Source organism: Myotis myotis, unplaced genomic scaffold, assembly GCF_014108235.1.
Source record: "Myotis myotis isolate mMyoMyo1 unplaced genomic scaffold, mMyoMyo1.p scaffold_m19_p_12, whole genome shotgun sequence".
NCBI lineage: Eukaryota > Metazoa > Chordata > Mammalia > Chiroptera > Vespertilionidae > Myotis > Myotis myotis.
In genome coordinates this window covers 2,672,284-2,694,519 of record NW_023416316.1, presented here as the reverse complement: position 1 = coordinate 2,694,519, position 22,236 = coordinate 2,672,284, and the positions used below count along the sequence as shown (strand labels likewise).

Here is a 22,236-nt window from a genome sequence, read left to right as displayed (position 1 = left end):
GTGGCTGAGCCCCAGGCCGGGATCCCCTCTGGTCATGCCCCAGCCCTGGACCAGGAGTCGCTCTGCGGGGTGGGGCTGGGGCAGCGTATGGATGTCCGCCTGGCACATGGAGGGGGGCGGTGGAAAGCGGCTCATGCAGGAGGCGGCCAGTCTCCTCTCACCTTGACCCCGTGCCCAGTGGGCAGGGCCCCTGCTGGCAGTCGGGGCCCTGTTTTCCTCTCGGGAGAGCTGTGATCTCACCGCTCCTTGTGTCACCAGCGTTTGTACCACAGGAAAGGGCAGTGCCCTGGGCTGCAGCCATTTTGCAGCAATGCAAGGAGTACATGTGCCCACAGCCGTGGCCCTGGGCCTGAGGCCTGGCTCCTCCGGTTCAGCTCAAGCCTAAACTAGAGCAGAGCGTTTGGGCCAGCGCTGCCGACACTGGGTCGAGGCCTGTCCTGCCACTTGCATGCTGTGTGGCCTTGGGGAAAAACACACCCTCTCTGTGCTGCCGGTTCTTGTGTGCAAAATGGGGGCGATAGTAGCAACTTCACGCGGGGTAGTTGCAAATGCCAGTCCGGAGAATAAAGGCGCGTGGTGCTAACCGGGAGGGTGTGGCTGTGGCCAGATCCAGAGGGAATGCTGACCTTACCCCTCTTCCATGCCCGTGTCCCCCACCAGCCGCCCTTGCCTGGCCGGGCGCCCCCCTCGCCTGCCCTGACTCGGGAGCGTGGGGCCTGATGGCCTCCGCTTTCCTCTCCGCTGCTGCTGGACAGTGACATCCGAGAGTAAGACCTGAGGATGGAGCACTAATTCAAGGGGTGAAGACGTGGGCAGCTCTGGGCTGAGGAGGCCGAGGCTGCGGGGGAGGAACCAGCCCCCACACTGGGCCAGGGTTGGCTGCGGATGCTCCTCTCGGGCTTCCTGTGCGTGTGGAGGCCCAGAGGTGGCCGGCGAGTGGCCTATGGGGCCAGCTGCCATCCGCCTCCCGGCAGGCAGGTGCCTCAAGTTGCTGGTGGCACGCAGCCCCCCAGGGCTCACAGGGGAGGGGTCGCTGCATCTGGGGGGCTTGCAGAGACTTGAAGCTGCGGCTTTGTTTGGAAATTGGTTTGATGCCTTTTCCCTCCTCGAAGGACTCGCAGCCACTGAACTGGCCCGCAGGCTTGAGTGACTGGACAGAGTGCCAGGCGGACGGGTGGGGACTGGCCGGCAGAGGGACAGAGGGACGGAACCAGCAGCCTTGGCCCCGCTCTGCTGAGGGTCCCTGCCTCCGGCTGCTGCTTGTTGCAGGAAAGGGCCTGGGCCAGGGCTGCCTCCTTAACATCACCTGTCCCTGCACGTGATTTCCCAAGATGGCTGACCGCAGCATGGCCTTCGGGCTCCCACCTCCAAGGGGGGCTGGGGTGGGGTGGGGTTCAGGGCTGGGAGGACTTAGGAAGCTGGTGGGGGGTTGTCCTATGGTGCTGCCTTGGGCTGGCCCGGACCTGCAGTTGTGCTGGGCTGTGGCTGTGCTGGGCTGTGGTTGTGCTGGGCTGTGGCTGTGCCGGGCTGTGGTTGTGCCGGGCTGTGGTTGTATTGGGCTGTGGTTGTGCCGGGCTGTGGTTGTATTGGGCTGTGGCTGTGCCGGGCTGTGGTTGTATCGGGCTGTGGCTGTGCCGGGCTGTGGCTGTGCCGGGCTGTGGCTGTGCTGGGCTGTGGTGTAGTGGTTCTGCTTTGAGGCCTGCACATGGGCTGGGAGTCGGGAGGCACGGAGCCTCTAGAGGTCAGACCGGGGTCACAGCTCAGAAAGGGAACTGAAACCTCCTGTTGCCCAGCGGTGAGCTGTCAGCCAGGCTCCCAGTCGCCAGGTACTGGTGCCCTGGGCAGTGTGGGCAGGTGCCAGGCTCCAGGGAGGCAGCCAGGACCCCATCCTGGACTGGGATGGGACCCAGACTTCGTAGTGCCACCTCCGCCTCCCGGGTACAAGGTGGGGGTCACAGGACACAGTGGGCATGAGACTCACCGCGCTTTGGTCCCCACTTTGAACCCCACTCCCACCTGGAAGCGCTAGTGCGCTCCCCACACCCCCGGCAGGCTGGCAAGGCTCAGCTGCAGGGCTGCGCTCCCCTGCCCCCCGCGGGCTCCAGCCCCTGCAGGGCCCCAGGGTGGGGGGCGAGGCCCCTGAGCCCTCGGGTGGGGGGGGGGGGGCGGCAAGGGAGGGAGGCGGGGCGCGAGTGGGAACAGCTCCCAGGGGGAGGAGGGACAGGGGAGGGCCCAGGGAGGGCGAGGCCGGCTCGGCCCACGCAGGTGGCGGCGATGAACCGGGAGCCGCTCCTCGGAGGGGGCGGGCCGGGGGCGGGGCCTGACCGCGCGCAGTCCCCACGTGTCCGGGTCTCGCGCCCGCCCCGGCCCCGCTTATAACCCGGGATCCGCGCTGCAAGCGGCCCTGCTCCGCCGCCACCGCCGGACCCGGTAAGATCGCCTCTCCCCGGCTCGGACCCGGGCTCGGACCGGACGGGAGGGAAGGCGCCGACGCCCGGACTCCTGGCTCCCGGGGCCGCGGGGATGGGGACGGGGGGCGAGGCCCGGTCTGCGGGGTCAGGTCGGTGGAGTGTCCCCTTCGCGGGCCGAGGTCCTTCCCGAGTGCCCCTTCCCTGACCAGCCTCTGCGAGCGGAGGGTGCGAGGTCCCGATCTCGCCCCGTCTCTGCTCACTCCCGGCTCGGTCTCGGCCTCTCTTCTCGGGGGAAACCGGAGTTCCACCCCCCTCGCCCTCGCCCCGCTACCCCAGCCTGGGCGCACCAGCCCAGCCTCAGTTTACTACCTGGACTGCCCGGCCGCTGCCCGGGGTGGCTGGGCGCCTTCCCTGCCTTGTGCCTCCTGCAAGGGATGTGAGCTCCCTGCCCAGGTGGGCGGGTCCTGCTGGCGCTGGGCACTGGGCACTGGGCGCTGGGCCCTGGGCTGGGGGAGGGGCCGCCCCGCAGGAAATGCCCGCCATCCGGGTGGCTGTTGCCTTTGGCCCCTCGGGCGGCTGCGCCCTGCAGGGAGGGAGGGTCATTGTGAAAAGGAGGAAACTCCTCTCCCATCACACTGGGCTCTTCCTGAGGACGCCCCGTGACCCCTGACCCCCCCCCCCCCCAGGCTTCCTCTCTGGACCTGAGGCTCTCCTCCCGAGCCTGGCCCGCGGGCTGCACATCTGGGCAGAAACAAACCTGCCCTCTGTCCTGGGAAGGATCGAATCTGCTGGGGGCTTTGCGCCCTTTCCCCAGCCCAGGGCTGGAGGCAGAGGGCCAGCTCCGGGGGCCAGAGGACCTGAGCCCTGAGGGCAGGCACCCGGGGGCCAGTGGACCTGAGCCCTGAGGGCAGGCACATCTGGGTGAGGCCTTGGGTCCGCCTCTCCGCTTCCTGACCTCAGTTTCCTCCCCTGTCAGAGCTGCCAGGGCTCAGGGCTCAGGAGGAGGTCTCTGCAGACTTGCCTGGGGCGGTGCCAGGGGCAGTGCCATGCTGGGGGCAGGACAGGACCCAGGGTCCCTGCCCTCCTACCTTAGGTGCTGGTGGCAGAGGCAGAAACTGCACAAAGGGGATGGGAACTGGGACGAAGGACCTGGAGGAGTCTCCCTTAACCCCCTCCCCCTTGGCCCCTCTCGGCCTGGGCAGGGGCCCTGGATGGGGCTGTGCCAGGGAAGTCACTCTGGCTGTGCTCAGTGCTAGCCAAGGAGCGGTGCGTCCTGCCCACTGAGCGCCCAGGCTGGGCGGGCACCGGGGAGAGTGGAGGAGGAGGGCTCCCCCAAGTGCTCCCATGTGCCCCCCTCCGCTGCCTGCCTGCTCTGGGCTCAGTTGGCTCTGATAGTAACCGTTTCTTTTGGGGGGTGAGGGTGGGGGTGGGGGTGAGGAGGGGGCAGGCCCAGACGAACCTGCTATGCAAGCAGTTTTCCCTGGGCCCGGGAGGCTGCCAGAACAGCCGGAAGCCTGCCGCTGTGCACACAGCCCCAGAAGTGAGTGTCCTGCCTGTGGGCACCCATGTGGAAAGACCCTGGGGCCTGAGGCTCTGATTTCTGCTGTAAAACGCTGGGAAAAGTAGATCTCCAGCCTTGGCACCCTCCCTCCTTGGGCGGGCATCCGCCGCATTCTTGGGTAGGCCAGGCAGTTCAATGCTATTAGCAGAATAAACACATGAGTAAATGCACTCTCTCCCCACAGCCAAATGCCCGGAGGAGAGGGTTCGAGTGATGAGATTTATGCACCCTCCCTTCCACCTACCCCAGGGCCTTTTCATTGAGCCCGGGGACTCCGCCTCCCGAAGCCAAGGCAAACTCCCAAATGACCCCCAAGGCTGGGTGGAGGAACCTTTCTGGGGTGCTGGTGGCCCCAATCGAGCCCAGTGTTCCTGGTTGGTTCTCAGGCCTCAGGAATCACAGGTTCCCTCCTGCCCTCAGCTTCCTCGCCTGTCATTTTGGAAGAACATTCCCCTCCCCCCTCCCCCAGTTTGTCTCACCAACAACATGCAGATGCAATGAGTGGGGTCTGTCCAGCAACTGTTCAGGCTGAACCCTGCCAGCGCCACCTTGTGGTCAGAGTGTGGAATTGCAGGCTGGCTCCATCACACATTGATGAGGGCAGCAAAGGGGGAGTAGGAGCTGCAGTCGGAGGGTGAGGAAATCCCGAAGTCCAGGAGAATTCCTGGGGCCTAGGTGGAGTGAGGGCTCTAAACCAATGACCGCAGCTCCGCGGAGCTAGAATGTCGGAGAGGGGTTCCAGAACATTCGCCAGGCTGACATGCGACATAGAGAATGCAGACTGGTGGTGGTGCATCCGTGTAAAGGCGGGGAGAGCGCTGTGGTCTCCTAGAGGCCGAGTGTACAGGCCACAGGCAGCAAGGAGCAGGCAGTCTGCAGCCAGCCTGGCTTCTAGCCCCGCACGGCCGTGGGCAAGTCACTTCACCTATGAGAGTCTCCACCTTGAAATCACGCACGTGAATTCACGCCCGTGGCACCGGCATGGTCTCTGCTCTTGTCATCGCCCCAGCTCTGACCTTCTAGAGTGTGTGGGTTTCCTTAGTATGGGGCGAGTGCCCAGCTGGTCCGGTGCTGCCCCTGGAGGCCGGTGGGATGGCTCTGGCTGGGGCCACGGAGAAGGCCCCCTGCCTTTCCAACGTAGGCCTGGCGTCTTGTCGTGCTGCCACCTTCTTCCCTCTGGCAAAGGACGACGGGGCTGGCATCGGGAGCTGAGAAAGCCTGCCGTGGGCAGTTCATGTAGGGTGGGGTGGGGCAAGGCTGGGGTTGGGGGAGGCTGAGTCCAGCCAGGATCTGATAGACACCTTCCCCGGGCAGGCAGCCCAGTGTCCCAGCCAGAGGGTTTTCAGGTTGTGTGGACGGCGAGATGGAGGCCTGAAGCGTGAGGGGCTTGCCCAGGCTCAGCCAAGACAGTGGGAGGAGAGTTCAGCGGGCACAGGCTCCATGCCCAGCTCTGGGCTGCTTCCCCCGCATCTCCCCGAATCCTTGCAGGCCTGGGGGAGACGGGCTGCTCGCCACTGTTTTGCAGATGAGCAGCTTAAGTAACTAGAACCCAGGTCAGGAGGACCCGTTCAGTGTGCTTCCGGGCTCACTGGACCAGGGCCGATCTCCCTTCCCTCCCTGTCTACCTCCCCCAAGCACAGGCCTCCGCTTCCTTCAGCTGCTGCTCAGCTGCTGCCGCTGGGGCCTGGCTGGCTGGGAGGAGCTTCCCGGATGCTGGGAGGGCAGGAGCAAGGCCAGGGTCCGATTGCATCATTTTCCCAGGCCGCCGCCCAGCTCGTAACCTCTGGTCACACACATGCACGCACACGTTCGCTCTGAGATGCCTGCGTCTTGCACACGGCGCAGACCCGAGGCTGAGGGCCTCCTGCCCCCGCAGGGGCGCAGCCTGGCAGGCAGGAGGGCTCACGCCCAGGGTTCCAGATGCGGAGGGGATTTTAACTCCCTCTTTGGAGGTGAGGAATTGATCGCCAAACGGCAGAATAGGCAGCATTGTCCTGAGTGCCTGCCACATGCCGGGCACTGGCAGCTGGTCCCTGTCCCCACGGAGCTCACAGTGGGGGACGAGGGCAGTTGGAAGACATCATGACCTGTGCTGTGATGGGCCCCATCCGAGGCGTGGTGGGACCCCTGAGGCAGAGCAGGGCAGACAGAGGGTGGTCTGGGTTTTGATCCTGGCTCTGCCACTTCCCAGCTAAGCAGGACTTTGAGCAGGTTCTTTAACCTGAGCCTCAGTTTCCCTGTCTCTAACACAATGTAACACACATGGACTACTCAGTTTGTAATAGACATGTTCGTTATCTTTTTTAAAAATATGTTTTTATTGATTTCAGAGAGAGGAAGGGAGAGGGCGAGATAGAAACATTAATGATGAGAGGGGATCACTGATCGGCTGCCTCCTGCACACCCTCTACTGGGGATCGAGCCCGCAGCCCAGGCCTGTGCCCTGACCGGGAATCAAACCATGACCTCCTGGTTCATAGGTCGAAGCTCAACCACTGGGCCACACCGGCCGGGCAACATGTTCATTATCTTGATTGTGGTGATGGTTTCAGGGTTGCTGGGACGGATTTGTTGGATGCCCTCAATATATGCAGTTTATTGTATGAATATGCAACAGGGTGGGGGAGGGGCTGCTCCGTGGAGACAGGCAGGCCACCCGCTGCCTCAGTGGCCCCACCACGCCTCGGGTGTGGCCCGTCACAGCACAGGTCACGCTGTGTTCTAACTGCCCTTGTGTGCCCCATCCCAAGCACACGCCTCCCCAAATCTGCGTGCTCAGCCAGGCTGCTAAAAGGGGGTTCTAGTAGCTGGGAAGGCTAGTTCAGGGCCTCTGGCACCCCCCTCCCCGACCCGCACCCCCACTGAGGCTGCTGCGCCTGGACACTGAGCAGCTTTTGGTTCTGCAGAGTGGTTCGCCAAGCAGTGACGACAGATTCCAGAAGCCAGGAACCCACACCTTCACCCAGGTACCTCCTGCCTCCCTCCGCCCGACTCCCCTCCATCCTTAATGGTCTGTTGTGTGGCTGAGGTTGCCATGGGCACCTCTGCTGGCCCCAGGGGCAGGGCCTGGCAGGTGGTTGAATGGCCAGTGGAGGGGAGAGTTGTGGGTATCAATCAGATCCACCCCCAACCTCACTGTCCCACGAGGCCTCTTCTTCCAAGTCCGAAGGGCAGTAGGGACGTGGGCCCCGGGGCTGGCGGGGGCGGGGGGGACCTGTGAGACGTGAGGAACTGCATGGAGGACGTGTCTGGCCGCCGCGTCCGGCTGTGTCCAGGCTCCTCTGCACAGGGTGGGGCCATGGGGCCACCCTCCACCTCTCTGGGCCTCCAGGCACATGGGGAGTGTCCAGTGTGCAGGCGCCTGCGTCCTGGTGGGGATGGGGAGTGTGGAGGGGTGTGGCTTCAGGAGGGAGGCGTCCTCAGCTGGCCCTGGTGATGGCGAACATCCTGTGGCAGCTTGTCCGGGAATGAGGCTTGGGGGGGGGCGGCCAGGAGGGAGCTGTTTGCTGGGGCTGGCAGGTGGGGCGGGCCGGGCCGGATCCATCCCTCACGTTCTTCCTCAACTCCCTGCAGACCATGTCCGGCAAAGGCTCCGTGGTTCTGGCCTACAGTGGTGGCCTGGACACCTCCTGCATCCTCGTGTGGCTAAAGGAACAAGGCTATGACGTCATCGCCTACCTGGTAAGGAGGCGCCGAGTGTGTCTTCCTGCCTCTTCCTGCCGCCGGCTCCCCCTCTGCGTCTGTCTTGAACCGTGGGAAAGGCTCTCCCTGCACCGCCTCCCTTTCTTCCCCGTAAACCAGCGGTTCTCAACCTTCTGGCCCTTTAAATACAGTTCCTCATGTGGTGACCCAACCATAAAATTATTTTCGTTGCTACTTCATAACTGTCATGTTGCTACTGTTATGAATCATCATGTAAATATCTGATCTGCAGGATGGTCTTAGGCGGCCCCTGTGAAAGGGTCGTTCGACCCCCAAAGGGGTCGCGACCCACAGGTTGAGAACCGCTGCCGTAAACGGAGCGTCCTGGGTGTCCCCAGGCCTGGAGATGTCCCCCAGAGCACAGAGCAGGCAGCTGTCCTGTGGGGCTCACCTGAGCAGAATGCAGGGCCACGTCTGTGTCCGGGTGGGGCCCAAGCAACTGGAGGCCAGGCCGGGGCGCAGGGCCGCTGGGAGCCCGGACACAGGCCTCTCTGTCACCGCCGGCTTCAATGGATGGTCAAGTGGCTGCACCTGGCTTTGTCCTGGGGGGCGGGGAGGGGGCGGGGATTGCGGGAAGAGATAGATAGATGGTTCAAGGGAAGCCTTTGGCCTTCAAGGCAGTGTTAGCAGACGTTGCAGCCCAGCGGCTGGTGCTGCCCAGGGCCAGGCCTGGCCAGTCCTCCCCCCCCCAACCCCTCCCAGTGGTAGCTCCTGGAAATATTCAGGTGCCCTCTCTCCTCCCTGGGGCCTCACCCTCCCATGGAAACCCCTCCATTTGAGGGCTGTTATGTGGACGGCTCTTGCCCGGGGCCCACCCTGGGGGCCGACATTCCCTGGACTGATGGGCCTCTGCTCCCGCCCCTTAGGCCAACATCGGCCAGAAGGAAGACTTCGAGGAGGCCAGGAAGAAGGCGCTGAAGCTCGGGGCCAAAAAGGTACCAAGTGGGAGGCGGGTCTGGGACAGGAAGTGGGGTTTGGACATGGTGGGGTAGCAGTGGGCCTTCCTGTTTCAAAGCTCCTTGTCCCCGACTCCCTTCTGATGGGTCCTCTTGCTTCCCAGAGGGAAACAAATCCCTTCCAGGTGTGTGAGTACACACTCAGCCACTCCTCCACCAGCCAGCTCCCCATCCATCCATCTTCCTCCTCACTCACTCATCCACCTGTCCATCTCTCTGTCCAGCCGCCCATCCACTCACTCATCCACCTGTCCATCTCTCTGTCCAGCCGCCCATCCACTCACTCATCGGCCCTTTCATCTGCCCATCCACCTGCCATCCCTCATTCATCTGCACCCACACACCCTCCTCCCATCCATTCAGCAGCAGCAGCAAACGCCAGCTGAGCTCAGCACGTTGATCGAGCATCTAGCTGTGGTGCGCAGGCCCTGTGCTGGGTGCGGGGCCCATACGGTGAACGGCCCAGCCTGGTCCCTGCTCACCTGGGCTCACAATGCAAGTGTGAGCCGCTCCCGAGGGGGCGGGGGGTTCCCCTGGCACCCAGTCGGAAGCAGGTCCCTCTGCAGGGCACGTATAGCTCACCTGGAAGGCAGCCCATGTGCTTCGTGTGTGTATCTCACAGTCCCTGCTCCAGGGTCGAGATGTAGCAAAAGTAACCATCGTAACCGCTTCCAGACCATTCTTAAGTGCAGTTGGCACCGGAAGCGAGGCGTGTGGAACACAACAGCCCATTGGTGGTCGGGGGCAGGCCCCGCTGCCCACCGTGGCTTTTGCATGTAATGATTGTATCATTATATCAAATGTTTTAGCTCAGAGTCTCCCAGAAAGGGGCTTGGGGACCCCCGGGGTGTACATTTTGAGAGCCAGCATCTCTGTCCTCTGCCCACTAGATGCCAGAACCCCTTCCCAACCCAAACCAAAATGATCTCCGGGCATTGCCAGCTGACCCTGGGGACAAAGTCACCACTGGCTTTTGTGACTGACATCTCTCTACTGCTCTAGATCTTAGGTGGCAGCTGAGTTTCATTTCAGGCCCAGAATGCTGTGTTAGGAGGGATTGAAGGACCACATCTAGTGTCCGTGGGGTGGTGTATCCGGATTGATTAACAATGTCTGCCCTGAGTACAGGACAGAGAGTAAGGGAAGAGTAGGCTGGGGTTGATTAGCGATGTCTCCTCCAGATGCAGAATGAAAATCGGAGGTGCAGCTTGCCAGGGTCCGTTAGCAGTGCCTGCCTTAGACGCAGACCCTGTACATCGCCTGGGGCTCTGCCTCCTGACGAAGGCCGCCCCGCCCCCCGCACCCTGCTGAGACTCCCTCCCCTGGGCTCCCCCGTAGGTGTTCATCGAGGACGTCAGCAAGGAGTTTGTGGAGGAGTTCATCTGGCCCGCCGTCCAGTCTAGTGCGCTGTACGAGGACCGCTACCTCCTGGGCACCTCCCTGGCCAGGCCCTGCATCGCCCGCAAACAAGTGGAGATCGCCCAGCGGGAGGGGGCCAAGTATGTGTCCCACGGCGCTACGGGCAAGGTGAGGCCAGGGGCAGGCCAGGCCGGGGGGGGGGGGGGGGGGGCGGCCAGGGCTGCAGAGGGAGACGTGGGTGCCGGGTGATGGACAGCTGGCCCTTGGTCATCGTGGGTTCCCCCCATAACTGCCAGGTGCACAGCGGACGGACTGAATAGGAGGAATATTACCAGTACGTGCGTTTCCACGCGCACGCGGTGGGAGGGATGTCACCCCATTTGGCCAACTTGAGGCTGAGCGTTGGGGACGTTGCCGCTGGCCGAGGTCACAGAGCATGCGTCACCATCTATGTGGTAGAAAGGGCCAGAAACCCCGAGTTAGCAGAGGTTCAGGGCCCGTACAGCTGGGTTCAGATCCTGGCTCCCCCCCACCCCCCACTTTCACGCTGTGTGACTTCACCCACATGCAGATAAAATGGGACCAGCTCATGGGTCGGCGGGAAGTCGTGAGTAGGGAAATTCCAATAGAGGCCTGAGTGTTCAATGACAGGGACGTGCCCTGATTGTACGATGATCAGACCTGACATAGGGGCTCCTGCAGGCAGAGGAAGGTCAGTAAGAACAGCTGTCAGCGCAGAATAAAAAGCTCCTCTGTCCACGCTGACCGAGCTGGGCAGTGAGATCCCCATCCCAGGGGGTATTCAAGGCGGGAGCAGGAGACCAGGATTCTGCAAGGGCACCTGCGGGAGAAGGCTCCTCCTTCCGTGCCAGCAGGACTGAGGAAGGGTGGCATTCAGGGCTGGTAGAGTGAGTGGGTGAGTGTGTGATGGGTCTGGCCTTGGCTTGAGCGGCTCTTGGGGGTCCAGGGAGAGACCCCCAGAGTAACCCACACGCAGTAGCCACCAGCAGTTGTGTGCGCTGCTCCATTTGGCCACCAGAGGGCACCAGAGGCTTGTATTTGAGACCTTCTGGGGCCGAGACCCTGGAGGAAGCAGCTGGAGAAGGAGGCGGCTGCCCAGGGGCCTCTGGTCCCCAAGGGCTGTGGCTCTGAGGACAGCACCCTCTGTGGCGGTTGTGTGGCCCCTTGGGACCTGGGATGTCCCTGCAGGTAACACTCAGTGTCCAAACGAGGAGCAGCCAGACTGGGAACATCTCTGGGGGCCTCCACGGCCAGCATCGTCCAGAAAATTATCAAGTTTGTGGGCAGGGGAGCCCAGGCACCTGCAGGGGCTGGGGGCTGGCTGGCTGGGGGCAGGTATCAGGAGGGGGCCCTGGGGCCCCTGAAGACAGAACCAGGGCCGGGGGGCTGGGCCTGCGTGAGGCTGGCAACCCCAGAGGCAGACCCCAGTAGGACATCTTGGCAGAACATTCTGGAAGGGTTCACCCTGCAGAGAAAGAGCTGGGGTGTGCCCAGAAGCAGAGGAGATCCAGCGAGGCCGGTCCTGAGGTTCCAGCCTGTGTCTGTGTCAGCTGCTGGCCTCTCAGATGCAGGGACCTAGGGACCCCGGGGTCCTTGTTCTCGCCACAGGGTGTCACCTTCACGCATCTGTTCATTCGCTCTGTGCACTGAGTACTTGTCCAGCATGGACCTCCCTCCTCACATGGGGGCATTTGGGGACTTGGAACCCTGACCTGGCAGGGAGAGAGAGACGGTGGCACTGAGACATCCGATGGAGCAGGTGTTAGCCCCGACGCCGAGGGGGCAGGGCGCCCAGGCTGCAGGAACAGACTGTGCAAAGGCCTGGAGGCAAGAGGAAGCGTCCTGCCCAGGGCCCAGCCCGGTGGTACCTGGTACAGACTCTGACCCTGCCCCACCAGAGCTGCACAGGAGCTGGGGTAGCTCTCCCAGGGCCTCCTCCTTCCCACCAGCTTTGGAAAAGAAGCCTGGAAATCTGAGCCTCAGACTCGGGCAGGGGCGCGGGGAACGGGAGTTTGGTAAATGGCGCCATCTGCATGGCTGGCCTGGGAGCAGATGGGCCACCCCCCTCCCAGCCCTCCCAGCCCCGGTGGGTGCCGCACCCACACTTAAACACGTCTGCACGTGTATCCGCACATGGATGCACATGGTGTGTGTGTGTGTGTGTGTGTGTGTGTGTGTGTGTGACACCTACCCCGGCCCCCTGGGGTGCTGCCAGGGGCTAGCCTGGTGCTGAGGGTCCTGGCGTGAGGGAGTGGAAGGATCTGATGGGCCTTAGCCTGGTCTGGGGCAGAGTTTGAACCAAGGCAACCTGTTTGGCTTCTGGGAGGGTCTCTGGCTCTGGAACAGATGGGTGTCCCCATGGTGGGCAGACACCGGCCCAGGGTGCTGTCGGAGGAGGCAGCAGCCACCATTGTTCTGGGGAAATGTGACGCCGTGGGGAAGAGAGTCCAGGATATGCAACGCCAGACCTCGTGCCTCACAGACGAGTCTGCTTGTTGTTATAGCTGCCCCGCTCCGGGGGCCGTGCTGGCTGGGGCCCTCGGGCAGGTGGTACTGCGCCTCATCCATCCACAAGATGGGCATTAAATAGAGCCCACCTCAAAGGCTGCTGTGATCAGTGAGCTCCCGATGTGTGGAGCTACTGAGTAACTGTGAACTGTTAGGATTAGTATTGCCTGCTGGCTGTGTGACCTTGGGCAGGTGACTCCACCTCTCTGAGCCTCACACAGGGTCAAACATCCCACTGGCCCCAGTGGCTCTCCCAGGTGACAAGCAGTGTAGAGTAGGCGCTCACGAAAGGGATTGGATGGAGGGTGAGGGGGCGGCCGATCGGCTGCCGCCCGGGGCCCCAGGAGACCGGACAGGAGCAGCCCCCGCCCCTCAGCTCCTGGCTCCGCGGAGAGGGGCTGCGGGACTGAAGCCCGTGTTCCCATGGCGCCTGACAAGACTGGAAAATAACATGTTATTCCCGCCCGGCTCCGGCGCCCGTGCAGTTTTCACAGTAGGCGAAAGGTCCCTCTGTTATTTCCGTGGCGCTGTCTCCCTCCAGCCGCTGAGCTGATGGGAGGCGGGCGGGCGCTGGCAGCCATTGTCTGCCGGGGTCTGGGCTGTGCGGCCCAGGCCAGCTCTGGGGGGCGGCCTCTTCCATCATCATCGTCAGTGTCTGGGATGATGTCCCCTCACTGGGGGGCCGGGGGACCCTCACTTCACTGCCGAGGACACAGGTGCAGAGAGGCAGGGCGACCCACACAGAGTGGGCTCTGTGCCCTTGGACCAGGCCCTTCTGTCTCTGGGCCTCAGTTTCCCTCCCTATTCAGAGAGGAGCTGAGGAGCCAAGGGCCCCCGGCAGTGAGCTGGTTCCACCCGCTCCCTCCAGCCAGCCATTGTGTAGACGGGAAGCTGAGCTCGGAGAGCAGACAGGGTTTCCGCTGGATGAGGGAGGGAGGGCAGGTCACAGCATCATGGAGCCAGGCAGGGCCACGCAGGTGGGGACCTGCAGGAAGAGGCTGAGGTGTGGGCAGCTCTCCCTGCCTGGAGAAGGGCCCCCCAGCCCTGCACTCATGTGTACCCCCAGAAGTGTGCATCCCTGCCATGTACCTAGACATGCATGCCCTCCATCTCACCCCATGCCCACAATACATGTGCAACAGCTCTCTTTAATCTGCTGTGTTTCTGCATCCCCTGCACCCCACCCCGGGCCCACGCTGACACCAGTGCATGCACAGAAGTCATGGTATTCACCACACATGCCAGGCACTGGGCACCCTGTCCTGCACACCAGCTTGGCTCTGCTCGAGGCCTGACTGCCTGTGGGGCAGGAGCTGGCGTTGCTTCTTTAAGAAAGCCATTTCCATCTTCACAACAGCTTTAGGGCCCGCTCAGGAGGTTCTCAAAGAGCCATTCAGCCGCCTGCACTGAGCAGCCCACGCTGTTGACGCACAGCACACACCACCACCCCCGTTCCCACACCCCAGCTGTGGTTCCTGACAACCCCTGTTCTGTGTTTCAGGGCAACGACCAGGTCCGGTTTGAGCTCACCTGCTACTCGCTGGCCCCCCAGATTAAGGTAAGAAGTCGCTCCTCTCAGGGGGCGAGGCCTGGGGTTCTGGGAGGTGCCAAGAACAGGGACAGTGTGCACCTCAGCCTCCCAGGGGCGGGGGGGGGGGCACCTTCCCCACAGAGAGTGCCCTCCCTCACCAGCTGCCAGGGGGCAGCACTTTCTCCGAAGGGGCTGCCCAGGTGTCTGGGCCGTCAGGGCGCTGGATGGACAGATGTCGCTGTCCTTCAACCCGTGTCCTCGCCACTCCAAGGTCTGGCCTCCCGGGTGCAAGTGGCCGGTTTCTGGGCTCCCGGCAGCCCCCCTCGCCCCGGTCAGGGCCCCTCAGCGAAGGCCTGGTCCCTCTCAGCTTCCCGAGCCCTGGCCTCCGGTGTCTTGGAATCTTTCCTGGGATGGGAAGGACCTTGGGGACACCTCTACCCAGGGATGCCGCCCAGTCCTGAGAGCACGTGTCAGCGGCGCTACCTAGCCTGCCGCCACCGCCCCGCCCCCTTCAAGCCGACCTGTGTGCATTCATTCATCTCCTCATTCATTCATTCAGTATTCACTCAGGCCAGCCTCCAAGCACAAGGCTGAGCAGTAGAAATACAATGCCCGCCCCGTGGCCACGTTAAAAAAAGATAAAAGCAACGGGTGACATCTTCCTAATAAGATACGTTATTGAGCTCTATGTGTTCGACGTGTCATCGACGTAGAAAAGTTACTGAGGTGTTTCGCGGCCTTTTTCGTGCTGAGTCTTCAAGGTCCAGTGTGAGCTTCACGCTGAGCTGGAGATGGGGGCGGCCAGGCCGGGCGGTTCCCGGCACAGGTGCAGGTCTGCGCTCCTGCGAGGCCACCTCAGGCTGAAGCTCCGGGAGACGTGCCCCTCTCAAGCCCCAAGGGGCCCTAAGGGGTTTCCACTTTTTCTTCCGTGGGCGTCTTCCTCTGTCCCTTTAACCACCCACCGCCGCTCGGGTGCCCATGGCCTGGAGGTGAGCGCTAATCGCTCTAATGATCCATTTTGACCGCAGACACCGGGGCTGCGAGAAGCCCTCGGACAGTCCGGGCCGGTGCCCGTGGTGTCTGGTTTCCGAGCCTTTGTCTGCAGAGGCCAAGCCCAGGGGCTGGGATGGGGCTCAGGCAGGGGTGCAAGCTGGGCTCGGAGCTGGGGTGAGGCCAGGGATGCTCGTCCTAGGGTTGGGGGTCCTTCACCCTCCCCACCCTCACCCCCACCCCCAGCTCCACAGCCTGGAAATCACACCGGCTCCTGCATCTAGTTGGGCCGTTGTGTGAGAGGCAGGGGCAGGGTCCTGCTTGGCCGCCGGGGTGAGTGGAGACTTTTCGCTTTGAGGGCCTATCCCTGCCCCCCTCCCCCAGGCGGGTGGAATGAACTCAGTCCCCAGTCAGCCTCTGACTCTCCTCCCTTCCTCGCCTAGAGCAGCTCAGGTTCAGAAGAAGGGAAGCAAGAGAATGGGTTTGGGAGATGGTGTGTGTCATCTCTGGTCTCTACTACCCTGGAGCAGGGCCATTGGGTAGCTGCAGGACCCTGGACCCCGCGGGGGTGGGGGGTGAGGGCTGGCCCCGACCAGGGGTGCTGGTGAGAAACCCTCAGGGCTCAGTGCGGGAGACTGAGGCCCAGGGGCAGGACCCACCTGGGGACACATGACCATCCTGCCATGGAGCTTGGGCCTCTTGAAACCCACCCCCAACATGGGGGGTCCCATCCTTCCCTGCTTAGCGGGGTCCCCAGGGACTGCATCCTCTCTGGGGAGCAGCAGGAGACCCCAGGGGGCCATTGGAGTCTCCTGCCCCTTAGCAGAGAGGCCGGCCCTGTGCTCGGGGGCCAGGAGAGCCAGCAGCAGGGCCCCCAGGTCTGAGCCCTTGCCCCATGTCCAGGTCATCGCCCCCTGGAGGATGCCCGAGTTCTACAACCGCTTCCAGGGCCGCAGCGACCTGATGGAGTACGCGAAGGTAGGAGCCCGCCGCGCCCCTGGCCCTCCCTGCTGCCCCGCACGTCCCTCCCGGGGGCTGCGTGGACCCCCAGCTTGAGGCTGGGACTCACCCCCATGCCTGGGGATGGCAATCTGTCCAGCTGCCCCCCCTTTTCCGGCCACCTGTGCCCTGGGCCAGCCAGCCCCACAGAGGTGTGGTCCCTCCCTGGCTGGGCCTCTCCCGCTGCCTCCCATTCTCCTGCCACCTCTGCGGTGTGTGTCACTCAGGGGAGAGCCGGGGGTGGGAGCCGGCCATTTTCTGCCCCTCATTACCTGGCGGCTAATTGTCCCCAGGGCTCTCCCGGGAGCAGGTAGGCGCTCGGAGGAGCCGCGGCCGACAAAGGCTGTGTCGAGCCAGCCCTTTTGAAGTACAAGTTGCAATAAAACATATTAGAAGTTTTACATCAAGATCCTTAGCCTCTCCCCAGGGAACCTTTCTTTTTAGCGACGCGATGGCAGTCCTTGACAAACAGCCTCAATCAATCAGACGGGGGAGAGCAGCGCGGTGCACACACCAGAAAATTGCTCCGGTTTTTAAATAGCAGCCGCCCGGGCCGGCTGGGGGCTCGCGCTGCAGCCGGGGTGCCACGCGGTGGGGACGCGGCCCAGCCCCGCCGCCAGCATCCCATTAAGACCTGGAGTGCTCGGCGGAGAGATCTCCTGCCATCTGTTGTTTTATTATTAAGAGGGGAGTTTACAAGAGCAAGCCCATATGTTGCCAAACAAATTGTCAAATAGCAGAGCTATTAAGGGAACGGCTTGGCGAGGCCTTTTCGTCTCCCCGATCGGACAGAATCTGGAGCATGTTTCATCTTTGAGGATAATGAATTGGAACCCCCGCCCCATCCGTGCTCTCACGCCTGCCGTCAGGGTTCGAGACAGGGCCGGGCTGACCCAAATGCTGCTCTTCGTGTAAAACATGCAACCCCAAGCCAAGCTGCTCCGGGGCTCCCCAGCAAAGGTGAAGTTCAGGGGTGTCGCTGTCCCTCCTGCCCAGATTGTGGGGAGCAGGCGCTGAGCTCAGCTTCCGTCCCCAATAGAAAGTTTGCCCCCGAAAGTTGGGCCCAGGTCCCTCCTCGACCCGCCCTCCCTCGGAGGCCGGTGTCAGACCCTCTAGGAGGGAGGCAGTGGTTCTGCGCCCAGGAAATGGTCAGAATCACTGAGCAGCAACCAGGCTGTGTCCGAAATCCAGAGCCAGGCAGGACCGGGTTCGACTCAGACAGAAATCCAGGGGCTTTCGAAAGCCCTGCTGCCAGGACGCCATCGCCGAGGCCAGAGGGCCTGCACGAGCCCCATGAAAAGCACGTCTCGCTGCCCTTTCCACGTCCAGGGGAGCAGCACTCCGCACGGCCTCATCTTGTTCACTGTCACCTTCTCTTTTTATTTTATTTTTTTCCAATTTATATTTTTATTGATCTCAGAGAGAGGAAGGGAGAGGGGGAGAGAGAGAGAAATGATGAGAGAGAATCATTGATCTTTTGCCCCCTGCACGCCCCACACCCGAGATCGAGCCCGCAACCCAGGCATGTGCCCTTGACCGGGAATCAAACCATGACCTCAACCACTGAGCCACACCAGCTGGGCTCACCATCTTCCTTTTTTAAGCCAGCATTTGAGTTTGGCTGGAAAGCAGGGCTGTGTTCTGTGTACCTTGTGGAAGATGGCTCATTTCCTGTCCTCGATTGCAATGTGTCCTGGTTGGTGTGTGGGGGGGGTGGTGGCGGGGGCCGTGGGGGGGGGGGCAAGAGCCTTTGGGCAGGGACTGTTGCTATTTTGGGCTTTTGTGGTGCTGCCCATCCTGTTCTCTCCTCCCTCCCCTCCCTCCCTCCCTCCCTCCCTCCCTCTCCTCTCTCCCTGGCCTGCCCGAGGCCCAGTGGGAAAGGGAAACCTCCACCCTCACAAAGGCTGCGGGCGGCCCTGGTTTCCCAGCCCCGCAGCCTGGCAGTGCCTTGCAGGCCCCGGGGTTCCGTCTGCACAGAGTCCGGGTCCCCACCCCCGACCCCTCTGCTGGAGAGAGCTCAGGACCAGTGTGTAGATTTGACTCTGGGCAACCTGGGGGGACTCGGTTTCCCCCCAGCATTGAGCAGCCTCTCCCATTCGCCCGTGTGGTTTAACTGGAAGAACACAAACATTCTCGTGTGGCCGTGGGCCATCTCCTGGGAACGCTTGAAAACCAATCCCAGAGGGTTTTCGCCTCATTTCTTTTGAAATTCTTAAGTGATGAAGGTACCTTCCCTCCTTCCTGGGAATGAGGGCTGAACCTGGGGGAGCAGAATCGGGAGAGATGGGGTGATGCGGGTGGGACCCGTGGGGCAAGGTGCTGACAGGGGGCTCAGGGGGCAGAGTGTCCAATCTTGCTGGCTTAAAGCGGCCAGACTGGGCCCTGAGCTGCCCCCCATGCCAGGCAAGCGGGGGAGGGAGAGCAGGACACGATGCACACGCTGGTGCCCGATCCGGCCTGGTGCCCGCTGGGAGCACGGGGTCACCAGGGACCCGCCTCATCTTTCATCCAAAAGGCTGAGTGAGGTCCAGGCCAGGTCCTTGAGCCATGGACCGGGCCACTGGGGAAGCGAAGCACAGCCAGAACCAGTGGGAGGATGGGGGCTGCCTGGGCTGTTCCGCGTCGGGATTTCGGGGTCCTGGGTGTGGCACACCCTAAGTGCTTCAGGGGCCCTGGAAGTGTAAGTCCAGAATTTTCCAGAAGGAACCTCCAAATTCAGCGTCCACTCGACAGCATCCCGGACGCTCGGTCTCGCCGCTTCTGCACGGCACACCCAGCACGGAGGCCCTCGCTGCCTGGGGGAGGGAGGAGACTGCCGTGGCTCCAGGTCTTGCTTGCAGGGGGCCAGAGTTTGGGGCTGGCTGTGACCTTAAAAGAGAACCGAGGCGGCTGGGCCTGACCCTCCTCCCCGCTTCAAGCTCCCTCATGCTGCCCTGTCTCCTACCTGCAGCAACATGGCATCCCCATCCCGGTCACCCCCAAGAGCCCGTGGAGCATGGACGAGAACCTCATGCACATCAGGTATGACACCAGCCCCGTCCACAGGTCTGCCCGGTGCGGGGAGCGCCTGCCGGGCCGGCCAGGGTGTCGTGGTGGCCGGACACGAGTGGTCCCCGCCCTAAAGGAGTGGGGGGAGGACAGACGATGTCTACCCACTTGTTCCCAGCTCCACCTGCAGCCCTGCTGGGTGCCCGGGAGATGCCGGCATCTGGCCTCCTGGGTCGCGGGCGGGCCTTCTCTGAGGATGGGCTTTTGAGGTTAAAACCTCAAGGATGAGGAGGGAGCAGCAGGGTGCAGGGGAGAGCATTGAAAGCAGAGGGAACAGCATGTGTGAAGGCCCCCTGATGTGGAGCCCTGGGCCTGGGCCCCAGAGGACAGAGAAATGTCCAGGCCCGTCTTACCACCTGCAGCTCCCACAGCCAGCTGCTGGGCCCAGGAGGTGCCAGGCGAGGTCGGCAGCGGTTGCCCCGGCAGAGAAAAGGGGGGGTGGGGGAGGGGGTGTCGAGGTGTAGCCATGTCCCTCTGTCCCTCCCCTGGTAACCTCTGTCTTCCCTTTCCCTCTGCAGCTACGAGGCTGGAATCCTGGAGAACCCCAAGGTAATCCCTTCTCTGCTCTGGTGGGAGCTGCTTGGCGCCCGTGCGGTCTGACGTGTTTGTAGCCTAATTGGAAATTTCATGGGGGGCGGGCATGGGGCTGAGGCCGAGCCCTGCCTGTGTTCCAGGCCCCCCACCAGCCGCCCCCTCCATGCTGCACTTTAAGATCCCCCCACCCCGTGCTCCTTTCTAATTGCTGCTGGGTGAATAGGGGAAGGAGATATTTCAGGGCAGCACAGAGAGAGGGTGCGATTGTGCGACAATAAAGAAACAATTAGGCAGATGAGACACTTGTGGGAGGGCCCAGCCGGTGCCCACCAGCTCTCAGGCCACCGCTGCCTCAATGGGGGGTGGGCTTAGAGCCCCGGGACCCACATGTCTGGGTTTGCGCCCCATGCCTTCAGGGCAGGCCACCCCATCCCTGTCCCCCGCCTTCCCGGCTGGGCCTCGCCCTTTGAAGTTTAGGATTTCTCTCCCGGGGGGCTTCCCTTTGTATGTCCCCCGCGCACCGTGGGAGATGGGGAGGCAGGCTGAAATCTATCCTGCCAAGAGAAAAATCTCTTTGTCCCTGAGGGAACATGTCTCCACGCCCTGGCTGAGCCCCACACCCGGTGGCTGGTTTGGGGGGGGGGGGGGCGGCTTGTCTGAGAGGGGGAAGTGTGCTGTGGATGGGGGGTGCTCAGGCAGCTGGGTCTGGGGGATCCAGGAAGGCCAGCTGGAAGGGAGGATGCCCGGAGGGTTGGGTGAGGGTGGGGATCCCAGCTTGGCTCCTCGCGGGCCAGGCTCTGGGTCTGTGTTGGCGAGAGTACAGCATGTGCAGTGGCTGCTTCTGGAGCCAGGCCTGGGTTGGGCATGTCTCTGGCTTACTTCCCTTGGTTCTGGCTGTGAGCACCCTAATCGTATGGACGAGGAAACTGACGCCCTGCCAGGGAGTAGGTGCCAGGTCACCCCATCGCAGGAGCTGGCCCTCTGGCCTCTGTGGTTCCCCCACTGCCACAGCTCCCCCACCCCTCATTCTGTCAGCCCAGCTGTGTCACTCCGGACAGGCTCGCACCCTTGTCCCCTGGAGGCTGATGGCCCCATGAGGCTGCTGCCTGCTGGCCACAGGTTTTTCCAGTTCATGCTCTGCTGACCCCACGACACTCAGGCCAGCCACCCCTAATTAGCCAGTCACTCAGCGCCCAGGGGGGCGGAGGAGGCTGAGCGGGCAGAGCAGCTTCAAGGCAGGGTGTCCTCCAGCCTGCAAGGCCCGGAGCATGCTGGGAAAGCGCTCCCCACCCTTCTCCCAGCGGCGGGTGGGCTCTCCCCTCGGGACTGGGGCGCAGAGCTGAGAGCAGCCGTGGTGGGGGGCAAGTCCCTGTGTGACCGGCAGCTCCCCCACCTCCCAGGCCTCCTGTCTAGGGAGGACAGTGGGCGGATAAGTGAGCGTCAGGGAGGGTCTCTTTAAGGATTCCGCCACCCGGTCGAGGCGGGAAGGTTCATGTGTGGGTCCCAGAGGTCAGAAACCCGGGTCTGAACCCCAAGTCTGCTTCCATTGCTCTGCAACCTTGGGCAAGTCACTCAGCCTCTGAGCCTCCGACTGCTCATGCACACAGTGGGGGACCACAGCACCGCCCTACTAAGCGTCTGAAAGGCGCCGGCCTGCCCATGGCACAGGGCACGGCCTCAGTCCTGGGGCTGGGGGTCCGCCCTCCCCCCGCAGGGCCTTTGGGAGGAAGTGACCACCGTCCCCTTCCATCAGGACAGGCTGGGCTGGGTGGGCCCAGGGGGAGACCTTCTCGCCACGGCGCATGGAGCAGCCGTCCCTCCGAGGGTGAGGGCCCTGCTGGCCGCGGCTCCCGGCTGCCCCAGGTCCCCCATGCGTCTCTGGACCTGATGTGGGGGGGGTTCCTCTGAACCCAGAAATGAGGAGGGGCAGCAGTGAGGGGCCTGGGAGACACGTTGCTCCCTGAGCTGCCCGGCCCCCTGGGGAGGAGCTGGGGAGACAGCTTCGGGGGCCTGGGCCCCCTCCCCCTCGCCCAAAAAAGCCGGAGACCTGTCGAAGGGAGGGTGTGGAGGCAGATGGTGGAGCCATTTTCTGCCTCCGTGAGGGCTGATTGAAGAGCAATGAGGCAGCTAATGCGAAGAAAGATAGAAATTTACTTGCTTTAACTTCATAGGGCCCACAGTGAAAGGGGCATTCAGTGCCGGCCGCCATATCTGACGGATGAATAAACCATCCACAGCATCGATCATGCCTCTACATCATGGTTCAGTTCACGGGCCATTTGCTCCCAATCTCTCCTCCTCGGCCTGTTTCATGCTTTCTTTCGCCTGCTCCCCCCGGCCCCCCACCCCTCTCTCTCTTTTTTTTCTTCACTGTCTTCCCTCCCTCCCCAACAGCCTCCCCCCAGATGACATTGGAAGTGAGCCCTCCCGCTGGGATGGATAAATAGATGGTATTGATACTCGGCTACAAACTATTTGTCATTTGAACTGGGCTTTGAGGAGGGAGAGCGTGAGCCACCTTGGAATGCAAAGCAAATGTCACTTTACTTCTATTTAGTTATTTTCTTTAATTGGCGCTGTCAGGGTGTCGGAAGCCGCCACCGGCTGCCTCCTACT

The 22,236-nt window shown here is 62.7% G+C and overlaps 1 protein-coding gene across 1 annotated transcript in view; it reads left to right on the top strand.

Annotated features, from left to right (window-relative positions):
* The first annotated feature begins 2,337 nt into the window (after positions 1 to 2,337).
* Positions 2,338 to 22,236, top strand: part of ASS1 (argininosuccinate synthase 1) — a 43,396-nt gene continuing 23,497 nt past the window's right edge. Inside the window, exons 1-9 of the mRNA XM_036329345.1 lie at positions 2,338 to 2,430; positions 6,879 to 6,938; positions 7,546 to 7,653; positions 8,541 to 8,609; positions 9,969 to 10,157; positions 14,020 to 14,076; positions 15,943 to 16,017; positions 18,989 to 19,059; positions 19,605 to 19,635. Of these exons, the coding sequence (XP_036185238.1) occupies positions 7,549 to 7,653; positions 8,541 to 8,609; positions 9,969 to 10,157; positions 14,020 to 14,076; positions 15,943 to 16,017; positions 18,989 to 19,059; positions 19,605 to 19,635 (597 nt within the window). The 5' untranslated portion in view covers positions 2,338 to 2,430; positions 6,879 to 6,938; positions 7,546 to 7,548. The remainder of the gene's footprint in view (positions 2,431 to 6,878; positions 6,939 to 7,545; positions 7,654 to 8,540; positions 8,610 to 9,968; positions 10,158 to 14,019; positions 14,077 to 15,942; positions 16,018 to 18,988; positions 19,060 to 19,604; positions 19,636 to 22,236) is intronic.